General features: G+C 40.5%; 1 protein-coding gene and 1 long non-coding RNA gene across 2 annotated transcripts in view; one reads left to right on the plus strand and one right to left on the minus strand.

The window, feature by feature from the left end:
- The first annotated feature begins 999 nt into the window (after positions 1 to 999).
- Positions 1000 to 23838, plus strand: part of LOC114459573 (NACHT, LRR and PYD domains-containing protein 3-like) — a 28612-nt gene continuing 5773 nt past the window's right edge. The window contains exons 1-9 of the mRNA XM_028441783.1: positions 1000 to 1065; positions 1246 to 1356; positions 8827 to 8940; positions 9382 to 9436; positions 9634 to 9841; positions 10041 to 11835; positions 11910 to 12083; positions 17312 to 17485; positions 20645 to 20797. Of these exons, the coding sequence (XP_028297584.1) occupies positions 1013 to 1065; positions 1246 to 1356; positions 8827 to 8940; positions 9382 to 9436; positions 9634 to 9841; positions 10041 to 11835; positions 11910 to 12083; positions 17312 to 17485; positions 20645 to 20797 (2837 nt within the window). The 5' untranslated portion in view covers positions 1000 to 1012. The remainder of the gene's footprint in view (positions 1066 to 1245; positions 1357 to 8826; positions 8941 to 9381; positions 9437 to 9633; positions 9842 to 10040; positions 11836 to 11909; positions 12084 to 17311; positions 17486 to 20644; positions 20798 to 23838) is intronic.
- On the minus strand, positions 18018 to 19320 carry LOC114459585 (uncharacterized). The gene is made up of 3 exons (XR_003673421.1): positions 19255 to 19320; positions 18718 to 18809; positions 18018 to 18111 (listed from the first exon to the last, which is right to left on the minus strand). It is a non-coding gene; the product is annotated as an uncharacterized LOC114459585 (long non-coding RNA).

The raw sequence follows: 23838 nt of genomic DNA on the forward strand, positions 1-23838 counted from the left end.
TGTGTAGTGTGTAGGGGTCTGTGTAGTGTGTAGTGGTCTGTGTAGTGTGTAGGGGTCTGTGTAGTGTGTAGGGGTCTGTGTAGTGTGTAGTGGGTAGTGTGTAGTGGTCTGTGTAGTGTGTAGTGGTCTGTGTAGTGTGTAGTGGTCTGTGTAGTGTGTAGGGGTCTGTGTAGTGTGTAGTGTGTAGTGGTCTGTGTACTGTGTAGTGGTCTGTGTAGTGTGTAGGGGTCTGTGTAGTGTGTAGTGGTCTGTGTAGTGTGTAGGGGTCTGTGTAGTGTGTAGGGGTCTGTGTAGTGTGTAGGGGTCTTTGTTAACGGTAGATACATGTAACTACAGTGTCTACGTGACACACAAACATAAAACACACTTACTGCTCCATCAACTCTGCTCAGAAAACTCTTTAGTGCTCAGATGTATTAAATACAGACGCTCTGTGAGTCCACGGACAAGTTGGTCAGTTTCTGTAATCTGATTACATGTTTTTTAATATACTGTAATGGATTACCATTACATGTTTTTTGTATCCATATTCCTTAACGCCGTGAATTGTAATCCGTTACTCCCCTAGCCTGCAAATAGTATATAAATACATACCTACACATATACTGTACACACTTAAACACATATGTAGTAAGAGGAAAAATTATGGGAAAAAAACAACTGGTATTTTTTCCAAAGCAATGTGATCTGACAGAAGGTTCTTCCAGTGGATGATGTGTTTGGACTTTTTACATTTCTCGTTAATGAGGATAGTATATATATGGATATATGTAAAACCCTGTACATAACTGTTTTATAACACTTAGAACATAATTGTACATTTTGTTATAGATACAGTATGTATAGTGAAACTCTATTTTTAATATGTATTCTGTTTGTGTGAACATCGTTCTATGTCACACTTGGTTTGGCAACGTAACATAGTTTGAGATAAATTGTGTATGTGTGTGTGTGTGTGTGTGTGTGTGTGTGTGTGTGTGTGTGTGTGTGTGTGTGTAGGTGTGTCTCTGCTATGGATCAGGACACGGTGCAGGAACAACATGAGATCCAGACTGAAGATCAGAGGTGAGACCACGTCAGAGCTCAGCACTCACACCTCTGTACATCAGTGTTACACTGTGTGTGTGTGTGTGTGTGTGTGTGTGTGTGTGTGTGTGTGTGTGTGTGTGTGTGTGTGTGTGTGTGTGTGTGTGTGTGTGTGTGTGTGTGTGTGTGTGTGTGTGTGTGTGTGTGTGTGTTTTCAAGGACCAGGAAGAAACTCACACCTGGACCTGAACCCAGCTGTGTGTCCTTTAGAAGTGATCAGTCCATGGACAAACCCATTGTATTCAAAGGAGGTCCATCTACTGACCCACAGTGAGTCCACATAAAGAAGGTTGCTGGTTGTCTTCCTGATGGCCCAGGGGCCTCATTTATTGATCCGTTCATAGAACTGGTTCTAAATACGTTCAGACCAATGAAATGTAGAATGTGCACCAGTACAAAAAGAATCAGTATTAATGAAGCGTGTGGACAGAGGTCGTACACACAGCAGTGTTGATTCATCTCTCAGTCCATGTAAGTGTCAATCACTTTTCTTTGTTTTCACACTAAATACAGTCACCAACTATTTCCTCAGTCACTAGTTATTATTATTAATAATTATACATTATTATAATTAGTTCACCACCTGATAAACACTAAACTTTTACAGCACATTTTTCAAACACTAACACACTTTAGGACCAATGCTTGTTAACAATATAAAATAAAGTGTATTAATCTCTGATCAATGAATGGATCATATACTGTGTGGTAAACAGAGGAGATAAACACGTATATTTATATAAACATATTATTACTGATGGTTTAAACACATGGAGACTGTGATCATCTCAATAAAAAGTACAGGATACTTTACAGTTTTTTATTGCTAACAATCATTGGTGGAAAGTGAAGTCACATGATCTAAACTCTAACACATATCCATCTGTCCAAAGCACAAATGTTGTTAATTACTGTAAATGACTGATTTAGTCTTTATTACATCATATACAATCATTTAGAACCGTCAAAGATCTTATTTTATAATCAAACCTGACATAAATCATTCAAAGTTAAAGATCAGATGTATTTAATGTAATGCTCTTTGTTGTTAGTATTGTGTAGTTCAGTGTGTGTTTCCATGGTAACACTATGTGTTAGTGTTGTGGTTCAATGAGCTTCTGTTGAGACGTGTATGAAGTGTTTAGTTGATGATGAGATTAACTGTTGATCTGAGATCATGATGGACATGTGTTAGAGTTTAGATCATGTGACTTCACTTTGCACCAATGATTGTTAGCAATAAGACACGCCTCCAATTGACCATATATGGTAGCAGCATCACTTTAAGAATGAGTGAACAGTGGATTCTGACACGACCAAAGCTATAAATGTGTGTGTGTGTGTGTGTGTGTGTGTGTGTGTGTGTGTGTGTGTGTGTGTGTGTGCGTGCGTGTGTGCGTGCGTGTGTGCGTGTGTGTGCGTGTGTGTGTGTGGACTGGTTCTACATATTTTCTACAGTGAAGTAATGAGGGTGTGTTAGAGTCCCAGCATGTGACTAAAACAATGAGTGTAAACTACTCATGTTGGTGGTTAAAGTTACCAGCAAATGGTTTATCAGGTTATCAGTAAAGCTGTGCTTATAAACAATTTGAATTTGAGTTTTATTTTGATAGTCTTAGAATAACAAAGCAGAATAAACACTCAATTGTGTAATTCTTCAGCTGAAAGTGTGTAGGTTGAAGCAAAGCTTACTGTATATATACAGTACCTACCCTATCACAATAAAACTAAACAAGGTTCTCTACATAATATCGCACACAAAACAATATTTTACTTATATTACTATTTTCACAATAAACATTCAATATATATTCTGCACAAATTTTATATATGTAGTTTACACATTCACATCAAACATATATACTGTACATACATACACAGAGATGTATATGACATGTAGATCATATTAATATGAAACTATTTTATATTTATGACACAAATGTCATCAAATACATTTAGAGTGGCAATATATAGTGGTTAGCACGTCCGCCTCACAGCAAGAAGGTTCTGGGTTCAAGCCCTGGGGTGGACACCTGGGTCCTTTCTGTGTAGAGTTTGCATGTTCTCCCTGTGCTGCGTGGGTTTCCTCCAGGTACTCAGGCTTCCTCCCACAATCCAAAAACATGACTGTAAGGTTGATTGGAGTCTCTAAATTGGATGAAAATGGATGGATGGATGTACGTATTATATATTAATGCTGTCCTAGGTAAAATAATTGTTCTTCTTTCTTTATACTTACTAACGATATATGATTTAAAAAGCTTTTTAAACTGGTTTATGTTGGTGCTTTGTTTTATTTCATCCTTTAGGCAGTTCCATAATTTAACCCTTGATATTGTTATACTCATCTTTTTCAATGTTGTTCTAGCATATTGTATGTTTAAATGTAGTTTTACTCTTAAATTATATTCACCTTCTTTCTCTAAAAATCTTTTCTTAACCCTTTTGGAAGTGAACCTTTACTTGTTTTATAAATCATTTGGACAGTTTAGAGTTTGATGAGATCTGGAGTTTTAAATCTGGTGTTTTTAACAATAATCCATGTGTGTGTTCTCTGTATCCTGTGTTATGTATCAGTCTGATGGATCTTTTTTACATTGTGAATAACGGTTGGATGTTCATCATGTATGTATTTCCTCAAACTTCAAGATAGTAAATTAAATATGGTAAAACAAGTGTATAATAGAGTGTGCAATGCTTTTTTATTAAGAATGAGCCTTGTTTTGCCCAGAACAGCAATAGAAATACTCCTCACCTCCTCCTCCTCTTTCGTCGGGGGGGCCGGGGGCCGCCTTCCGGTGGAGGGTGTTGTGTCGTGGCGCCGGGTGGGCCTGTGCTGGCCCTGGTGCGGGCACGGGCCTCCCCCCTGCTCGGCCACTCTCCTTGGCGGCGGGGGGGGCGTCGCTCTGGGCCGGCGTGCGGCGGGGGTCGCTCCCTGGGGCACCGGGGGACGGGGTTGGTGCCTGGCTGCGCCCGGGGGTGGGGGGTGCCGCTGTGCTCCGCGGGGCCGTCGCAGTCTGGGGGGTGCCGTGGGGGGGGTCTCCGGCTTTGCTGCTCCGGGGCCCACAGTGCCGCTTGCCCGTCTGCACCATCTACCATCTCGCGTGGCCCGCCACGCGGACGGGCCCGGCTCGCACCGGACAGTCCTCCTACATGTACACTTCACCTCACTCCCAGCTGGTCTGGCCCATTCACAATATGCACCACACACCCATACCCAACCCTTGGGGGGCTGGATGGTGGGACTGGGGGTGGAGGGGCCCGCCACCTGTGTCACTATGTAGTGGCGTGGGGGCGGCACTCCCACCTCTAGTTACCCTACTAATCCCTCCAATTTTAATCACACCTCAACATGCCACCCCCCGGAGGGTGTACCCTCACTTACACCCTCCGGCCTATTACACCACATACACGTATATCCACAGAGGTAGGATGGGGAGCACCGCTCCCCTCCATCCCCCTTCTTTTAATTACACCCCATACATTCACTGAACACACACACTCACACAGGGGATAGGGAAGTGCCTCTCCATTGGGGAATGGAGAGGCACCATAACAGGGTGGTGGGTTGGCTCACATATTTGGGCCTCTCCGGTGGGGGCCTGGCCCCTCTGTTGGTGGCTGGGCCACTACATAGAGTGAAAATACATCAGGATGGTGTGGTCGGGCGTGGCGGTGGGTCTCGGGGGGGCTTTGCTGGGGTCTCTCCTTGCGGGGTCTTTCCGGGCGGTGTCGGCCTGGTGGAGCGCGGGGACGCTTCCTCCCCTTGGGTGAGGCTTGGTGCTTGTTTCGTCGGCTGGTGGCCTTGGGGGCGGGCCCCGCGGTGTGCGGGCCTGGGGCGGCCTGCCTCGCCGGTTTGGGGGGTGGGTGTGCTGGGGGTGTGCTGGTGTCCTCACCGGGGTTGGGGCGGGGTTGCTAGGTGCCTCGGAGCGATGCTGTTTACTGGGGGGCGGCGCTAGCTGTTCCGGTGGTGGAGGTTGCTGTCGGCCGCCTGGTGGGTCTGTCCTGCCATCTGCGGACTGGTGGGTGGGTCCGGGGCATCTTTGGCTCGGGGCTGCGGTTCCGCACTTGATGTGTGCCTTTGGGGTGCCTCCGTCCCCGCGGTGGGGATCGCCGGTTGCTCGCGGGCCGGTGGGTGGCGCTGCTCCGTGGCTGGCGCTGCCCGGGGGGCGGCGGGCCCTGGGCTGCTGGCCTTGGGCTGTCCGGGGCTGTGCGTTCCTGCTGGGCTGTGGCCGGGTCCTGGGCGGGGGTGGGGGGTGCGTCCCGGGGGGCTTGGCCCGGGGACTTGCCCTTGGGGGGTCCTGGTCCCGGGGGGTGCTCCTGGGGCCCGGGGTGATTGGCTGGCTGGCCGGGCCGGTCCTGGCGGGGGTCTTTCGGGGCGGGTGCCACGTGCCGCGCCCTTGCATACCTAATGGTACGGCCCCTGCTTGGGCAGTGCCCCGTGAGGCAGGGTGCTGGGGATGCACAAGGCGGTCTGGCTTGGCCCTTGGAGGGGGCCCCGGCTTTTAAAAAAAAAAAAAATAAATAAAAAAACTAAAGCCCGTGGCGCGGGCGACATCAACAATAGGTGATTTGGGGCGCCATGGGGGGCTAGGTTGGGGTGCCTGGGGGCCGACGGGGAGACTCCCGGCGGCCCCCTGGTGCCTTATGCGGCTTGGGGTGTGGTCGTACTCCCTGGGCGGGCTGCTCCTGGTGCTGCGTTCATTCCGGGTCCCTCTGGCCTGGGGTCGGGTCCCTGCTGGCTCTGGGCCCGGCGGCGGGTGCCCGCCGGCTGCCCGTTCGGCATGGCTCTGGTCGTCTGCTGGGCGTGGGCTTCGGCCCCTCCGCTGGGGTCTCGGGCGGGGAGCTCTCTGGGCCCTCCCCTCGGGGGGTTGGGTGTGGGGGGGGTGGGGGGGGTGGGGGGGGATGGGGTGGGGGGTCCGGTTGGTTGGGGGTTGGATTGGTGGCGTGGTGCGCTGGGTCCTTGGCTCCTTGGGGCTTTCTCGGGTGTGTATGGGGGGGGCGATGGTTGCCTCTCGGTTTGGGATCTTGGGGGCGTTCGGGGGGCTGCTTGGCCGTGTGGTGGTCGCCGGGGGCCCCCGGGTTGCCCGCTCTTGCTGCTGGCCTGGCTGCTTCCGGGGCCCGGGGGCGGCTCGTGGGTTTTGCAGTGGCGGTTCTTGGAAATACATTTGTCATGGATGCACTGGCCTTGGGCTGTGGGATAACACTCATACTGGGCTCAACCACAGACACGTTGTTCCCAAATACCTGTTTTATGGAATTTCCACTCACTTCTTCCTCTGCTCACAGCCACCACCATTATTCCTAAGCCGCACACTGGTCACCAAACTGGCTTGATAACTCAACAATAAGCACAATATACACAACCACAATTTCACATCGCATCACTTGAAATCTATCGACTACTCCCCACCCATTCCATTTCCTATCTTGTATTCCTCTTCCCTGTTAACTTCCCCACCCCTCTCCAACCCCTCACCTTGGTGTAACACTGCCCTCTCTTTTTTTACATCCTCCCTTTAATAAAGTATTTCTTACCCTTCCCTAGGGAGGGCTGGTGATGGTCACAATTATGCAATGAAATAAATAAATTTATTTAATTGCAATAACAAAATATGCATTGCTGTTAAAAGATTGCACTTCTTGTAGTGTTAACCTTTGACAGAATGTGCAGACAAGAAAAAAAAAAAAAAAAAAAAAAAAAAAAGAAATACTCCTCACCATCTTCCCTTTAATGTATTTAATGTGTGACTTCGAGTAGATCCCGTGATCCAAGATCACACCAAAAAATGTGACTTTGTTCACTCTTTCTATGTTAATATTGTCTATATTTACTTTTACATCTTTATTTTTTTTTTCTGATTTCCAAATAACATAAAATTAGTTATTTAGGTTTAATGGTAATTTATTATTTTTTTAGTTTACACATCTCCATAGCGACCATCCTCAAGAGCTGCCATCAGTCCACATCAGTACAAAGCATATTGGTATCATCTGCAAATAACACATATTTTAGTTTTTCACTTACTTTACAAATTACATTCATATACATTATGAAAATTTTTTGCCCCAAAACTGACCCCTGTGGTACCCCACATTTAATATTTAAACAACATGATGTGTTCTGTTATATCTGTACAAACTGTTTTCTGTTGCATAAATAACTTTTTATCCAGTCCAAAACATTACAATACATTACCCCATTTTCCTTTTTTCTTATAAGTATATTGTAGTAAACTGTATCAAACGCCTTCTTTAGATCTGAGAACACTCAATACCAGGTTATTTTTTTTATTAAATCTGTTAGTGCTTGTGCTGTTGATCAATTATTCCTGAAACCAAACTACCTACCTTTTTTTTTTTTTTTTTTTACAAAACCATCAAATCTGTTTATAAATATGATAAATTGATAAAGCGTTGCCTCGGCTCCTTGTGACAGTGAGACATATAATAATAATAATAATAATTCTTCTGCCATCAGCTAAGTGTTTCTTAACTCAGCTTAGACAGCGAGCTTAACATAAAAGAAATGGCCCCAGAAACGACAGGACTCAGGGTGTCTTTATGTCCGTAGACCATCTCTTAATTATTTTGTAAAACTGCAAAACAGATAAAATATACATTACTATTTGCATATGTGTAAAAATATCAAATTAAAGAGTGTATAACTTATTATACATGTAGTACTATTACATAACACAAATAGCACGGGTTCACTTAGCTTAGACTCACTCCACAGGAAAAACAATTTATGCAGAAATTACATAAATAAACTTTTACAACCAATAATAAACTACTGCACAACATTTCACATCATTGATAACTTACAGATTATGTCTTGCCACAGATAACTCAGGAAAAGTTCACAGAGAGGAGCGTTTTTGCATGTGAAGTCCTCCAGTGCTGCTCTTAAAATGGCGTCATAAGCCTGCTGCTTACAGGTAGTGGCCAACAGGTGGCAGCACCACAAACAAAAAACAATACCAACGAAGAAACCAGGAAAGGCAAAGCCATTAACCAAACAGTGGCCTCTCAAGGGCAAACAGAGAACCACACATTCCAAATAAATGAACTCAGGAACCTAAAAATACATAAATGTGCCAAAATATGAGGGACAGAATAATAATATATTACATCAAAGACGAAACAGGCAAACACATATGACACCAATCCATGTACCGATAGTTCTTTGGTTTTTTAGTTTCAATTTTTTTTTTTTTTTTTTTAAGTATTATGAAGTTTGTTTCCAATTTGAGGGTCACTTGGTACCAGCAACAACTGCTGGATTTTAACGGTATTGCACAAGTTACAAGTTTAAATATTACAGATTGCATTCTCCAAATGTGTTCCAAAAGTCACATGCACAGAGACAGCCAATAGAATGTCCTGGTTTGATGACACACACATATGGATGTTAATACAGACACAGAATAGATTACATACAGACAACTATGTTTACAAATACTTATTCTACACTCGGATTGAAATACAGACACAGAGATCAAAATACAGACACACAGATTGGATAAAACACACATAAATAGTTTTGTTGCAAAAATAGCCCCAATTCACTGTTCTACCACTAGGTGTTTATATTATATTTAGATTTACACCTTTTTCTACGTTCACACACAACTTTATAAATAACATATTTTGATTTGAATGATCTGTGCTTATCAACATGTAATAAATGAAGCTTCAGGTTCTTCACACTCAAAACTCTGTATGTGTTTGAACCAGAACCGAGCCCAGACTAAGTGGACCAGGACCTGAACCCAGTTGTGTGTCCTTTAGAAGTAACAAGTCCATGGACAAATTCATTAACTTCAAAGGACGACAATCTACTGACCCACAGTAAGTGAACATAAATAAGGTTGTTTGTTTTCTTCCTGATGGTCCAGGTTCTTCACACTCCACACTAATAAAGCATCAGTAAACATGACTCATCAGTTTTGACGGACTATGTTTGTTATTTGAAGTGGTGTTGATGTAAATCTCAGCAAACAGTGGAAGGTGAAAGAGAAAAGGCTTTGTAGGAATGGTCTCCAGTGTGTAGGTGAGTCTTCGACAGAGTGTGATCTTCAGATTTGTGAAGGATTGAAGACAAATAAAGCCTCAGTCCAACAGACTTGTTCTCCTGTTCAGTGGAAACATGCTCACTGCACTCACTCACTGCACTGAGGCTCTGCAGGACATCACCCACTGTTACTGATGTTCACATGATGTTAGCAGAGCTTCCTGTGCTTTCCTCCAGCTGCTCCTCAGCATGTCTGAGTGTCTGTGTCTTCTCCACAGCAGCTTGGAGGGTGTGGATGGTTCCTCTGGAGCTGATCCTGACTCCATCTTTACGGTGTGTACGTCTACAAAGACACTAAACCTGTGTCAGCCTGTGATCAAAGCACTGTACACACACACACACACACACACACACACACACACACACACACACACACACACACACACACACACACACACACACACACACACACACACACAGATGATTGGAGCAGACCTTCACTCATCACCTTTAATGTGTTTGTGTTCCAGCTGCTGGAGGACAACATCATCAGCTTTGTTAAGGCTGAACTCAAACACATGCAGAAGATTGTGGACGGAGATGATCCAGTGTGCTCAGAGAGTCAGATGGAGGATGAAGATGAGGAGCAGAGGAGGAGCAGGGAGGCCTTTCTGAACATCACAGTGTATTTCCTGAAGAGGATGAAGCAGGAGGAGCTGGCTGAGCGTCTGCAGAGCAGTAAGAGCATGTGAACATCTTCACTGTGAGGAACATCACATGAAGGACACAAAGCTGGCTTTTCTTTCTGAAAACACAATTCAATCAGTCACATTTAATCTGAGGAACCATCCAGACTGAGAACATCACACACTTTGATCTCCAATGTTCAAACCTGCTCTGACTTCTCCACTCTAACATTAAGTTTGTCTTCATTCAGGAACAAAGGCTCATCGATACCAACGTGAGCTGAAGTCCAAGCTGAAGAAGAAGTTCCAGTGTGTGTCTGAGGGCGTGGCTAAAGCAGGAAGTCCAACCCTCCTGAAGGAGATCTACACAGAGCTCTACATCACAGAGGGAGGGGGTGGAGAGGTCAACCAGGAACATGAGGTCATACAGATAGAAACAGCATCCAGGAGATCAGACACAGCAGAAAGAGCCATCACACGAGAAGAGCTCTTTAAAGCCCCTCCTGGAAGACCTCGACCAATCAGGACAGTGATGACAAAGGGCGTGGCTGGCATTGGGAAAACACTTTTAACACACCAGTTCACTGTAGACTGGGCTGAAGACAAAGTCCAGCAGGAGGTCCACTACACATTCCCACTGACCTTCAGAGAGCTGAACATGCTGAGGGGGAGGAGCTTCAGCTTGGTGGGACTTGTTGATCACTTCTTCTCTGGAAGCAAAGAAGCAGGAATCTGCAGCTTCCAGTACTTCATGGTTTTGTTCATCTTGGATGGTCTGGATGAGTGTCGGCTCCCTCTGGACTTCCTCAGCACTCAGACCCTGACTGATGTCTCAGAGTCCACCTCAGTGGAGGTTCTGCTGATAAATCTCATCAGAGGAGATCTGCTTCCATCGGCCCGCCTCTGGATTACCACACGGCCTGCAGCAGCCAATCAGATCCCTCCTGAGTGTGTGGACATGGTGACAGAAGTCAGAGGGTTTACTGACCCTCAGAAGGAGGAGTACTTCAGGAGGAGGTCCACAGATGAGGAGCAGGTCAGCAGGATCATGTCCCACATCAGGACGTGTCGTAGCCTCCACATCATGTGCCACATCCCGCTATTCTGCTGGATCACTGCTACAGTTCTGGAGGACGTGTTGAAGAGCAGAGAGAAGGGAGAGCTGCCCAGGACTCTGACTCAGATCTACAGCCACTATGTGGTCCTTCAGAACAAAGTCAAGATGGTGAAGTTTGATGGAGGAGCTGCCACAGATCAACACTGGAGTCCACAGAGCAGGGAGATGATGGAGTCTCTGGGAAAACTGGCTTTTGAGCAGCTGCAGAAAGGAAAGCTGATCTTCTATGACAATGACCTGACAGAGTGTGGCATGGACCTCAGAGCAGCCTCAGTGTGCTCAGGAGTGTTCACACAGGTCTTCAGAGAGGAGAGCAGCCTGTACCAGGACAAGGTGTTCACCTTCATCCACCTGAGCCTTCAGGAGTTTCTGGCTGCTCTTCATGTCTATCAGACCTTCATCAGCTCTAAAGTCAACCTGCTGGAAAATAAACCACTGAACCTTCCCCATAGTGGAGGTCAGCCTGACTTTAATCATCTCCATCAGAGCGCTGTGGACGAGGCCTTACGGAGTCCAAATGGACACTTGGACTTGTTCCTCCGCTTCCTGCTGGGTCTTTCACTGCCAACCAATCAGAGGCTCCTACAAGGCCTGCTGACACAGACAGGAAGTGACTCACAGACCAATCAAAGAACAGTTAAATACATCAAGGATAAGCTGAGTGAGAGTTTGTCCACAGACAGAAGTATCAACCTGTTCCACTGTCTGAATGAAGTGAATGATCACTCTCTGCTGGAGGAGATCCAACGGTACATGAATTCAGGACGTATCTCCACAGAGAAACTGTCTCCTGCTCAGTGGTCAGCTCTGGTCTTCATCTTACTGTCATCACAAGAACATCTGGATGTCTTTGACCTGAAAAGATTTTCTCCTTCAGAGGAAGCTTTTCTGAAGCTGCTCCCAGTGATAAAAGCCTCTAAGAAAGCTGAGTATGTGAATTTAGAACATGTCTTTAATTCTGTCACAGACAAACATCTGTAAGGTTTCTCTGATTCTTCATCAGGTTGAGTTTCTGTGGTCTCTCAGAGAGAAGCTGTGCAGCTCTGTCCTCAGTCCTCAGCTCTCAGTCCTCCAGTGTGAAACATCTGGACCTGAGTAACAATGATCTGCAGGATTCAGGAGTGAAGCTGCTGTGTGAAGGACTGAAGAGTCCTCACTGTAAACTGGACTATCTCAGGTCAGTGGATCACATGTTCCATCAACATTGTCCTGTTCCTCGTCTCCTCACTTGTTTCCTGAGTTGTGGATGTTTTTCTGAATCCAGTCTGTCAGGTTGTGTCATCACAGAGGTGGGCGGGGCTTCTCTGGCAGCAGCTTTGAGCTCCAACTCCTCCAGTGTGAGAGAGCTGGACCTGAGCTACAACCATCCAGGAGACTCAGCAGTGAAGCTGCTCTCTCAGAGACTGAACACTCTGAGGTGAGACACATCACAGCAGCTCATCACATGTTCACATCAATCCCCATCACATGTGTGACAGAGAGCTGTATCAGAGGAATGTGATGAAGGTGTGAGAGGTGGGACACTAAAGGAGGAGGACTGGGACAGGTTAGAGGGATGAAGGACAGAGATAAGAAGGTAGTGAGGAGTGAGGAGAGGCTGATGGAGAACTATGAGGAGCTGATGAAGGAATGAGAGAGAAGATCAGAGGAGGTGGAACCAATCAGTGAAGATTGTGTTCATACAGAAATATTAATATATCTTATGAAATTATATTTTAATATTTTCTCTGACACAAGTTATCAAGTCAAAAATTGAGGAATGAACCAAAATGTGAATTATTGACCAAAAACTGAAATAAATTATTGCATTTCTAGCTCTCAATGTTAATAACCACTAAAATTAAAACATTGCAATTGTATAATTTAATACCAATCTATGATAAAACCACAGGCTGTCAAAGGTCAAACTACAAGAAGTGCAATCGTATCTTTTTAAGACAGCAATACATGTTTTGTTTTTGCAATTAAATAAATTAATTTATTTTATTGCATAATTGTGACCATCACCAGCCCTCCCTAAGGAAGGGTAAGAAATACTTTATTGGGTGAGGGTGTGGGGGGGAGGTGGTGGGGGGAAGGGAGCAGGGAGGAGAGATTCAAAGTAGTAAATGTAAAGTGTGGGGAAGAGTTGATTATTTTAAAGTGAGAGTGAGATGTGAAGTTGTAGTTGTGTATATTGTGCTTATGTTGTTGTGTAATCAATCCAGTCTGGTGACCAGTGTGAAGCTTAGGTATAATGGTGGTGGCTGTGGACAAAGGGAAGGAGTGAGTGGTAATACAGGTATTTAGGATCAACGTGTCTAAAGTTAAGCCCACTATGAGTTTTATCCCACAGTCTAAGACATGCTAGTGCATCGTAGATCGATGTATGTGCAAGAACCACTACTGCAAACCCAAGCGCTGCCCTGGACCCGAAAATGCAGCCAGGCTAGCAGAAAGAGTGGGGGCCCAAGCCGAGAGGCAGCAACCGCCCCCACACACACATCCGAAAAAGCACCAAGGAACCGAAGACCCTCCGCCCCGCCATACCCGATTGCACCATCCTGATGTATTTGTACCCATCCATCAACAGAGGAGCCGGGCCGCCACCCGACAGGCTCAAATATGTGATCCTACCCACCTTCCTGTTATGGTGCCTTTCCATTCCCCAATCGAGAGGAACTTCCCTATCCCCTGTGTGAATGTGTGTGTTTAGTAAATGTATGAGGTGCAATTAAAAGAAAGGGGATGGAGGGGAGCGGTGCTCCCCATCCAACCTTTGTGTATATATGGGTATGTGGTGCAATAGCTCCGGAGGGTGGAAGTGGTGGTCGCACCCTCTGGGGGGTGGTGTGTTCAGGTGTGATTAACATTGGAGGGATTGGTAGGGTAACTTGAGGTGGGAATGTCGCCCCAGTGCCACTACTCAGTAGCACAGGCGGCGGCCATCTTTGAAGATCATTTGTGACTTTATCCAGCAGCGGATCTAGGTTCAGTTTAATTAATTCATTTAAGTTTGGTGATATATTTAAGCCTAGATATTTAATTGTGTTTGTGGGGGAGGGGTATTGTGAGTTTTGGCTTAATGGATTACATGAATTTTTTGTTAAAAGGGAGGATTGATGATTTTGACCAGTTAATGGAATAGTCTGATAGTTTAGAGAAGCTGTTTATTAGTTTAAATACTTCCTCTAATGAGGATGGGGTTCTTCCAAATAGAGTAAAATATCATCTGCATAAAGATTAATTTTGTGTTCTGAGATGGATGAGTGGATTCCTTTAATAACAGTATTCTGACGAACAGCTGCTGCGAGAGGTTCAATGAAAATTGCAATGAGCAAAGGTGAGAGTGGGCAACCTTGTCTGGTTCCCCTCTGCAGTGTGAAGCTTTGGGATGTTATTTTGTTTGTGGTTACTGAGGCCTTAGGTTTAGAGTATAGGGTGGAGATCCATTGTATGAATGATTCTCCAAAGCCAAATATGCCAAGGACAGCAAGGAGGAATGACCAGTTGACTCTATCGAATGCTTTTTCTGCGTCAAGTGACAAGATTATTGTTTTCTTTTTAGAGTTCTGTGCCATGTTGATCAAATTAAACAGTCTTCTAACATTGTCTGTGGAGTGTCTATTTTTAATTGACTGTACTACTTTCTCTAACCTGGAAGTGAGTGCTTTGGAAATAATTTTTATGTCTGTGTTAATAAGTGAGATGGGACGGTAACTTGAGGGTAACATGAGGTTTTTGTCTGGTTTAAGTAGTAATTTAATGTTTGCTGTATTCATGTGGCCTCCTAAGTAACCTTTATTTTTAATCTCTGTTACTACTCTGAAAAAAAGCAGAGCCAGCATTGACCAGAAATGTTTTAGGAATTCAGCAGGGAACCCATCTGGACCTGGTGCTTTGCCTGTCGACATGCTATCCAAAGCATTTTGTAGTTCTTGTAAGGTTAATGGTGAGTCTAAGGTGGTTTTCTGATCTATGGTGAGCTGTGGTAGGTTTAAGTTATTGAGGAAGGTTTTAATATCTTCAGGGTCAGGGTTTAAGTTAGATGAGTAAAGATTTTGATAATAATCATGAAAAACCTTATTAATGTCCTGTGGTAAGTTTAAAGTTTGACCTGAATTGTAAGAAATTGCTGCTATAAAGGAATTTTCTTTGTTGTGTTTGAGCTGATTTGCTAAATATTTGCCTGATTTATTAATATAATCAAAGTTTTTGTATAGCAATTGTTGCAAAATAAAAAGTTTTGTATTTTGGAGTTTTCTGAACAAAAGTTCTCAGGAATTGTTAACATTAGACTCACTGAATATCTGGAGACACATAACATCCTAGCTGATGAGCAGAATGACTTTAGAAAATGTAGGGCCTGCATTGATCATATTTATGTTTTATCATTTGTGTTGAGGGCCAGGCTGCAAGAGGGAAAACCAACATTTGTCTTTTTGTTGATTTCCAGAAGGTTTTTGACTGGATCAACAGGGATCTTTAATGTATAAATTACTGGATTATGGCATTACTGGTACATTCTATGATGATGTCAAATCACTCTATAAAGCCCCAGTTGCATGTGTGCAGATCAATGGTTTAAAAACTGGTTGGTTCTCCACCACGTTTGGTGTAAAACAAGGAGATGTGTTGTCTTTGTTTTCCCTTTATATAAATAATGTGGTAAATGAAATTATGGAAGCTAATCTGGGTATTTGTATAAATAACTGTAATTTAAGTCTTTTATTGTATGCTGATGATATTATTTTTCTGGCAAATTTACATAATTTGTTAAATATTTTAAATACATGGTGTAAAAAATGGAGACTGACTCTAAATAAAGATAAAACACAGATCATGTATTTTAGGAAAAATCATGACTTGAGAAGTAATTATAATTTTATATATGGCCTGTCTTAGTTTATACAAGTTCATACAAGTTCCTAGGATTGATCTTTAATGACTTTATGAGTTTTCAAGAGGGAACAAAGTTTTTGGCTGAGTCAGCAGGAAGAGCTTTGGGCTGTGTGAGAACAATGACTATAAAATACAGTTGTCATGTTGACAGTTGTTACTGTTTTATTTTGAGGTTTTGGGTCGACTCTCAATACAGTATCTACTGACAGTTCTTTTGGTTTTATGTGATATGTTTTTATTTGGTTTCACTGTTTGTTTTGTGTGTGCGTACGTATTTATGTTGCTTTTTATGTAATATTGTAAATATTTGTATTTAATATTGTCATTTATTATTGTAATGAAAATGAAGGAGACCCCAGTCAGAATAGTTCCTGCAATAAAGTCAGGAGCTAATGGAGCTCAATAAAATCAAATGAAATGAAATTAAATAATTTTTATCATTATAATTTTTAACAGAAAATACACATTTTAAAATCCCCATATATTTAATGTTTTTATTTGTAAATTTATCACACTCTCTCTCACGAACCCCCTGCAGCACCGTTGTGTACCCCTAGGGGTACGCGTACCCCATTTGAGAAACACTGTAATAAATAAGATTTTAGTTGACTAAATCTGTTACAGATATAATTGAATAAAACATAAAGCATTAGAGTTTATTTATTTTTGAAATATTCAGTTACTGATGATCAACCTGATATATGATGGTATTAATGTTTGTAAACACAGACAGATTAGATGTGATCAATACATTTGATCACATGATCACATGAGTTCTGATTGGATTTCAGCCTAGGTGACCAAATGTGTAAAAAGTGTAAATATACATATACTGTATATATAATAGTGTATAGTTTAGTTTTTATTAGTCAGTGAAGATTTAAATATAAGTTGATATAGTTTTTGTTAACATGTATTTTTATTAAATTATTCATTGTTTAGTTATTGTCACTTTAAAAACTTTAATCAACAAAAACTATGATAAAATGTTTAGTCGACTAAATGAACAGTAGAAAGTATAAACCTCCACCAAGCTCTGAACCTCCTCTTCACAGATATGATCAGTTATCAATGATCAATGATCCTGATCATGGTACCATGATCTTTACCACTTTAAAGACTTGGAACCACATTTATATCCCATTAATAAACATCCAGTAGGTCACAATGTATGGACACACTTTAAAAAAAAGAAAATAAATCAATGAAATACACAATCTGGATCTGATCAGGATGAAACTCAGTGGGATCATTGATTAACCAACCCAATATAACTGAGTCACATTTTATACAGATCCATCAATTACAAACCCAGATATGAATTATTATGATGATGAGAGCTAGACATTTTTTTATCTTTGAAACTGATCAGAATCAGTTTATTGATCAGGAGTCCCTCTGGCAGCTGAAATCTTTCCTCCTTGGTGGAGGTAATAAAGCAGATGAAGTGTACGGCAAAGGTTTGAATCCTGTCAATAATGTGATGATTATTATTATTAATAAATGAATGTCTTTCTCCCACAGACTGAGTTTCTGTGGTCTCTCAGAGAGAAGCTGTGCAGCTCTGTCCTCAGTCCTCAGCTCTCAGTCCTCCAGTGTGAAACATCTGGACCTGAGTAACAATGATCTGCAGGATTCAGGAGTGAAGCTGCTGTGTGAAGGACTGAAGAGTCCTCACTGTAAACTGGACTCTCTCAGGTCAGTGGATCATATGTTCCATCAACATTGTCCTCACTGCATGAAAACTGAGATTATCCACCCTGTGAATGCCTGATAATTCCTGTAAACGCCCAGGATTATCAGCAGTTCACTGAGAAGTCCCCCCACCCCCACTGTGAATGTTTTTCTATAATTAGCATTTCAATGTCTAGCCTGCCTGACTGAAACTAACCAACCATTGGAAGAAACCACAGACAGTTCAGAAGTAAAATCACCTGTGATTGGACAGAAAGTCCCTCACTCATTGGTCACCGTTGGGATGCATGGTCATATGCCCCTCCCATTTTTATTATAATACAAATAATAATAATTATAATATTAATGATACTAATAATTATTATTGCTAATATTATTTAGTGAGAACATCACAATAACAGTTTATTGAGAATAAGAGACACAGGAGGAACATAATGAAAGTAGAGCTTTATTTATTAAAAATAAAACAAACTTTACACTGTGTCCCTTTGTCTGGGTCACACACTAAAACTTGAACTCTTTGCAGCTTCAGGGTCATAAAAAGATGGAGCAGGTCTTTTGGGGGGTGGTCCATAATGCAGTCTTTTGTGGTGGGTTGCTTGATATTTGGGCTCATTTTCCAGTTTGTTCTGTAATGTTGAACACAGAGCAGAAAGCTCCAGGCTTCTGAAGGATGGAGACCATAATATATATAATAATAATAATCTGTAACCATGGGTAGCCTTAATGTGTAATTTGTGGCAATGCATGGAGGCTCCTGACTGGTGGTCCATTTAAATTCTAGTTTACAAATGACAATTTGCGTACCCCTAGGGGTACCGTACCCCACTTTGGGAACCTAGGTTCTATGTTGTTAACACAACAAAATATTATGTGTGTGTGTGTGTGTGTGTCAGCCGTTTTGTTTTTCCCTCCAAAATGTCACATAATAAACCACAATGTACAAAAATACAAGGAATAGATGAAGCTTTGCTCTGTGCACATGCTCTGTGTAACATCTGTTCTGTTGTCTTTATAAATCTGACCCTCTTCCTCCTCTGTCTGCTGTGAGCTGAACCTTTAATGGCTTCTGTTTGTGTCCAAAGGTCTGGATGACTAAATGTGAAGTTCTTCCAGACTGTCTCATAGTATGTCTTACATGATACTGGGAAAAAGAAAGGCAACAGGCATAAATATGTAAAATAATAACACCACAAACAACAAAACAGATTATTTTCCAGATTAAAGTTACTTACATATAAAGACTCCAGTGTCCACTTTACACATGTCTGGACTTGTAATGAGAGTTTACATCAAAGTCACAGGTGAATTATGGGACGAGCTCAGTCTGTCACAACAAATAAATAGTGTCAGATACATTTATTTATACTATTTTATATTAAAATCTTACCCTAGTATGTGTTCATAACACTTTTTGTTTCCCTCTGAGTTGTGTAAAAAAACAATATTTAACTGCAATAAATCATTTTCTCACTCTTTTCTTTCAAGCATCAAATATGTTAGTCTTAAAGTTGTATTGAGCTAATCTAAAGCTAATCAAAGTGTATAAATCAAACTACATAGAACAGTAAAACATATTTTAAACACATGCTCATATGAAACAGAAGCTAACAACAGAACACGCTACACATGGCACAGTCTGCTAACTTACTACTGTTCATAAAACTTAACTCTTATCAAACTCAAATATCAAAACTACAATGTCATGAAACTCTTTATTTGTTAGTAACCTATTTCTGACATATAAGCTGTGTTTCTGACTATAAACATACCTGAAAAGAGGAGAAATGATCACAAATGTGATTCAGTCTGTTTCCTCCATCAGGAGCGTTAGTAGAATGAGGAAAACAGCACGTGTGGGGGCGGAGACAAAACCAATCGATCCCAGATAGTCTAACTCAGAACACTCAGTGGATCACAGATAAACAACAATAACAATAAAGAGACAAGCAAATCATGTGTATTTAACACTCTTTTAACACTTTTAACTGTCTTTTAACATTTAACTGGTATTTAAATATTTAAACTCATGAAAAATTACAACAAAAAAAACGCAAAAATAAAAAACAACACAAATACACAATAACTCCAGAAATCATACATTTTATAGGAAAAATACACAAAAGAACAACAGAAATGCACAAAATGTCTCATAACATAAGACAACAAATATACACAGAATGACAGAAAAACATACACATTTACTATAAAAACTCTTTGTTGTTTCCACATGCATCCCTCGGTCTATTTTTATGAGGCCCCCAAAGTAAACGTACAAAATGGCAGAAAAACAAAAAACAAAAACAAGAATACAGTATAAAAAAAAGAATTCCACATTACAGGAAAATACAGTAAAAGACAAGAAAAACATAGCAAATACTTCAAAAGCTGTACAAAACTACTACAAAAATGAACCAAACGACAACAGTAATACACAAAATAACTCACAATAAAAACAACAACAAAAAAACACAAAAAGACAAGAAAAACACAAAAAATGACTGCAAACCCATAGTATTAACAAACAAGCAAAATCACAACAGAAATACACAAAAGTGACTTTAAAAAACACAAATTGGCAACACAAGTACATATTATGACTCCAAAAAAACATACATTTTACAGTAAAAATACACAAAAGGACAAAATAAATGCACAGAATGTCTTTCCTGTGTTAACGCTCAAATTGGTCATTATTCTAAATTCGGACTGGAAGTCACATTTACCTAATTCAGATTTAAATTTAATTCAGAATAAAATGTATTAGGAATTAAGTGTTTACAAGGTCAGTTTGAAGAGGAATTAACTTTTATTCTGCTTTAAAGAGGAATTAAAGCTCCATACAAACATGTTGGCTCTCAGAGACTTGTGTGTCTTTACAGTGGAGACAGTCCTGATTTACATTTATATAGATCACAGTATGGTCATTTACATGTGAAAACCTTACCCAGTCCTAGAAGCTGGGGGGAGACTTTCTCACCTTGTGCTGTGAGTTTACGACAATTCCTGGCAGTTATCTGGAGCTGACTGGAACTTCCTGTTTACTCAGAGTTAACGGTAATTTACAGTGACGGAAACTGACGGAAATCCCACTTTTCATGCAGTGCCTGTTCCTCGTCTCCTCACTTGTTTCCTGAGTTGTGGATGTTTTTCTGAATCCAGTCTGTCAGGTTGTGTCATCACAGAGGTGGGCGGGGCTTCTCTGGCAGCAGCTTTGAGCTCCAACTCCTCCAGTGTGAGAGAGCTGGACCTGAGCTACAACCATCCAGGAGACTCAGCAGTGAAGCTGCTCTCTCAGAAACTGAACACTCTGAGGTGAGACACATCACAGCAGCTCATCACATGTTCACATCAATCCCCATCACATGTGTGACAGAGAGCTGTATCAGAGGAATGTGATGAAGGTGTGAGAGGTGGCACACTAAAGGAGGAGGACTGGGACAGGTTAGAGGGATGAAGGACAGAGATAAGAAGGTAGTGAGGAGTGAGGAGAGGCTGATGGAGAACTATGAGGAGCTGATGAAGGAATGAGAGAGAAGATCAGAGGAGGTGGAACCAATCAGTGAGGATTGTGTTCATACAGAAATATAAATATATCTTATGAAATTATATTTTAATTATTGCTCTGACACAAGTTATCAAGTCAAAAAATTAGGGATGAACCGAAATGGGAATTATTGACTGAAAACTAAAATAAATTTCCAGCTCTGAATGTTACTAACCACTAAAATTAAAACTATGCAATTGTATAAATCAAAACTAATGCTTCAAATAATCAATCAATAAAAGGTAGGGTAGGGGATTTTTTCCAGATACACTTTTTAAGTTTTTGGTTGAAATTTTCTTAATGTTCTGACAGAAATGAAGATCTTATGAGCTCTGAAAAAGGAACAAAGAAAATCCATCATGTGTAGCAGCTGTAAACCTGTAAAAACGTTGACCAATGAAAAAAGATGGTTTGTTTTTTTATTAACCAAACGCATCATTGGTGACAGACTTAAAACAGAGTTTTTAGTCACGTTTTTTAACATACAGTTTATAATGATAAAGTTTAGTGTTTACTTACTGCTGAATGAGACGACGTAGTTTCTACACAATACAAACAATGAGCTTAGATCCACTTCTGCAGCAGCTGTGCTAATGCATGTGAGTGAGACGGCGCACAGAGTGAAGGGGGGTAAGCTACATTCAAAATCATGATAGCTTTAAAAAAAAACATCCTACCCTGCCTTTAAAATATGAAAATATTTATTTACCACATGACATTCCAACAATGCGTATATAAAATAAAATAATAAAATGTTTAACTTGACCCACTCATACAATTATTAAAACAGAAATATGTATGTTTTTAAAACGTTTTAAATCTATTTCAAACTGTAGACTTATGTTACAAATATCATTGTTTAACAATTGTTAGAGTTTTTGAGCTAACTCTGGTGTTCAGTACCTGAGATTTCATACAGAGAGACATAGTCAGAGGTTTTACTGAATCAATCAATCAGTTTATTAGAGATGAACAGAAAATGTATCAACAAGTCATAACAAGTCAATAGAAGAACAGACACTCATCTAAAACACAGCTGTGGTCCTCAGGGTCTGCTCACTCCCTGGGCCCCAAACATAGATTTATCAGTGTTTTTATATATTTAGAAATCAAATGATCAGCTCCTTGTAATTAGTTAAAGATGTCATTTACTGGTGATTTAAAGCAATACAAATTATGTTTAAGATTTATTGATTTATTCATTATTATTGATCATTTAGGGGTCTGTGGTGTCTGTTTATTTAATTTATTTAGATATATAGAACATGAGTTGTTTAATGTGTATTAAGTTTAATTTTAGAATATAATTATAATTATTTGTTAATGATTTAGACTTTGTGCATTTTGGGTCAAACTGACATTTTAGTGTTAATCTGATTGTCTTGTTTATATCTGATTTGTCTCTTCATTTACGTACATGGTTGTGTTGTTTTTAGATTTAGATTAAGTTGAAATCAGATGTTCTGAAACTGTTTGTCCTTGTTCTGAAAATGACAGCTAACAAGTTGACCTGAATATATTTTATGAATAGATTTATTGAGTATAAAGATATATAATTATAGTATTACACACAAAAGAAACCATGAATAATAATCCATTCTAACATTTCCTCTCTTCACACTGTTTAACAGTGTGACTATAAAACATTATGAATAAGACAAAATATTTAATTCAGACTATGTTTAATATGTTTATATTACTTTATTTGGAAATTATAATATCAGGTTACTTAAAGTAAGGTTGTTAATTTATTTTAACATTATTTTATTTCAAGTATATTCCTATTTTGTTTACCATTGTTAGAGTGGGACAAAAACCTTTTATTTAACTTTATTACATTTATTTGGATTTACTGTTATACTATGTTTTAATATGAGAAAAAAGTTATAAGTAGAACAGAACAGAAAACAAACATGATTTGTGTTTAATTAAATATACACAGTAACTTGAAATTAGCCACTTATATTTATCCGTACAAACAATAACTGGAATACATGCTCATCAAAATCAATCTTATAAAACATCACATGATTACAAAAGATGTTTTAAGATTTATTCAATACAGATTTTACATTTCTTTATTACATACAACCACATAGTGAGGTGAGTCTATGATTGCTATGTAGTGTGTGTGTATTTTATTTTAATATCACTTCTCTTTCCATGTGAATGTGAAAACCCACAGCAGAACCTTAACTGATTGATTGATACATTCTTATTTCTTAGTGAGGAAAAATACATTCACGGTCCTGCCTGCCCACAGCGACCATCAGGAAAGACTTTCAGAAATATATTATCAATCTTTATAAACTTTATATGGAAGCTTTTGAAGCACAAACAACAAAAACACATGATCACCCTCCAATATAAACTGTGCAGAAATAATCTATCAATATAATATAGAAACTTTTGTTGAATAAAAATCAATTGAAACACAGTGATATCGCTTACTCATTTAAATTTACAATTATATGAATCTATATTAGTTAATAAGTGTTATTGCTATCACAGCTGTTCTATTTCCTAACTGAGCAGGGTGGTTTGTTTCAGATATTTAATTTAAGCTTTATCATTGCCTATATTAGTATATTTAATAAAATAATAAATCATAATTAAAGTTTAACATATACGTCCTCGACTAAATCAAATACTTATCCAATGGTTTCTGTTCTCAGCTGGTGATGTCTGTATCCTGTGAACAAAAAACTACATTTGTATACATTTCAAAGGTTGATTATGATTTTTTATATATTTCAAGTTATAATTTCTATCTAATTCTATCCATGTCTTAATATTTATTTATCTATCT

Source organism: Gouania willdenowi, unplaced genomic scaffold (assembly GCF_900634775.1).
Source record: "Gouania willdenowi unplaced genomic scaffold, fGouWil2.1 scaffold_32_arrow_ctg1, whole genome shotgun sequence".
Lineage (NCBI taxonomy): Eukaryota > Metazoa > Chordata > Actinopteri > Blenniiformes > Gobiesocidae > Gouania > Gouania willdenowi.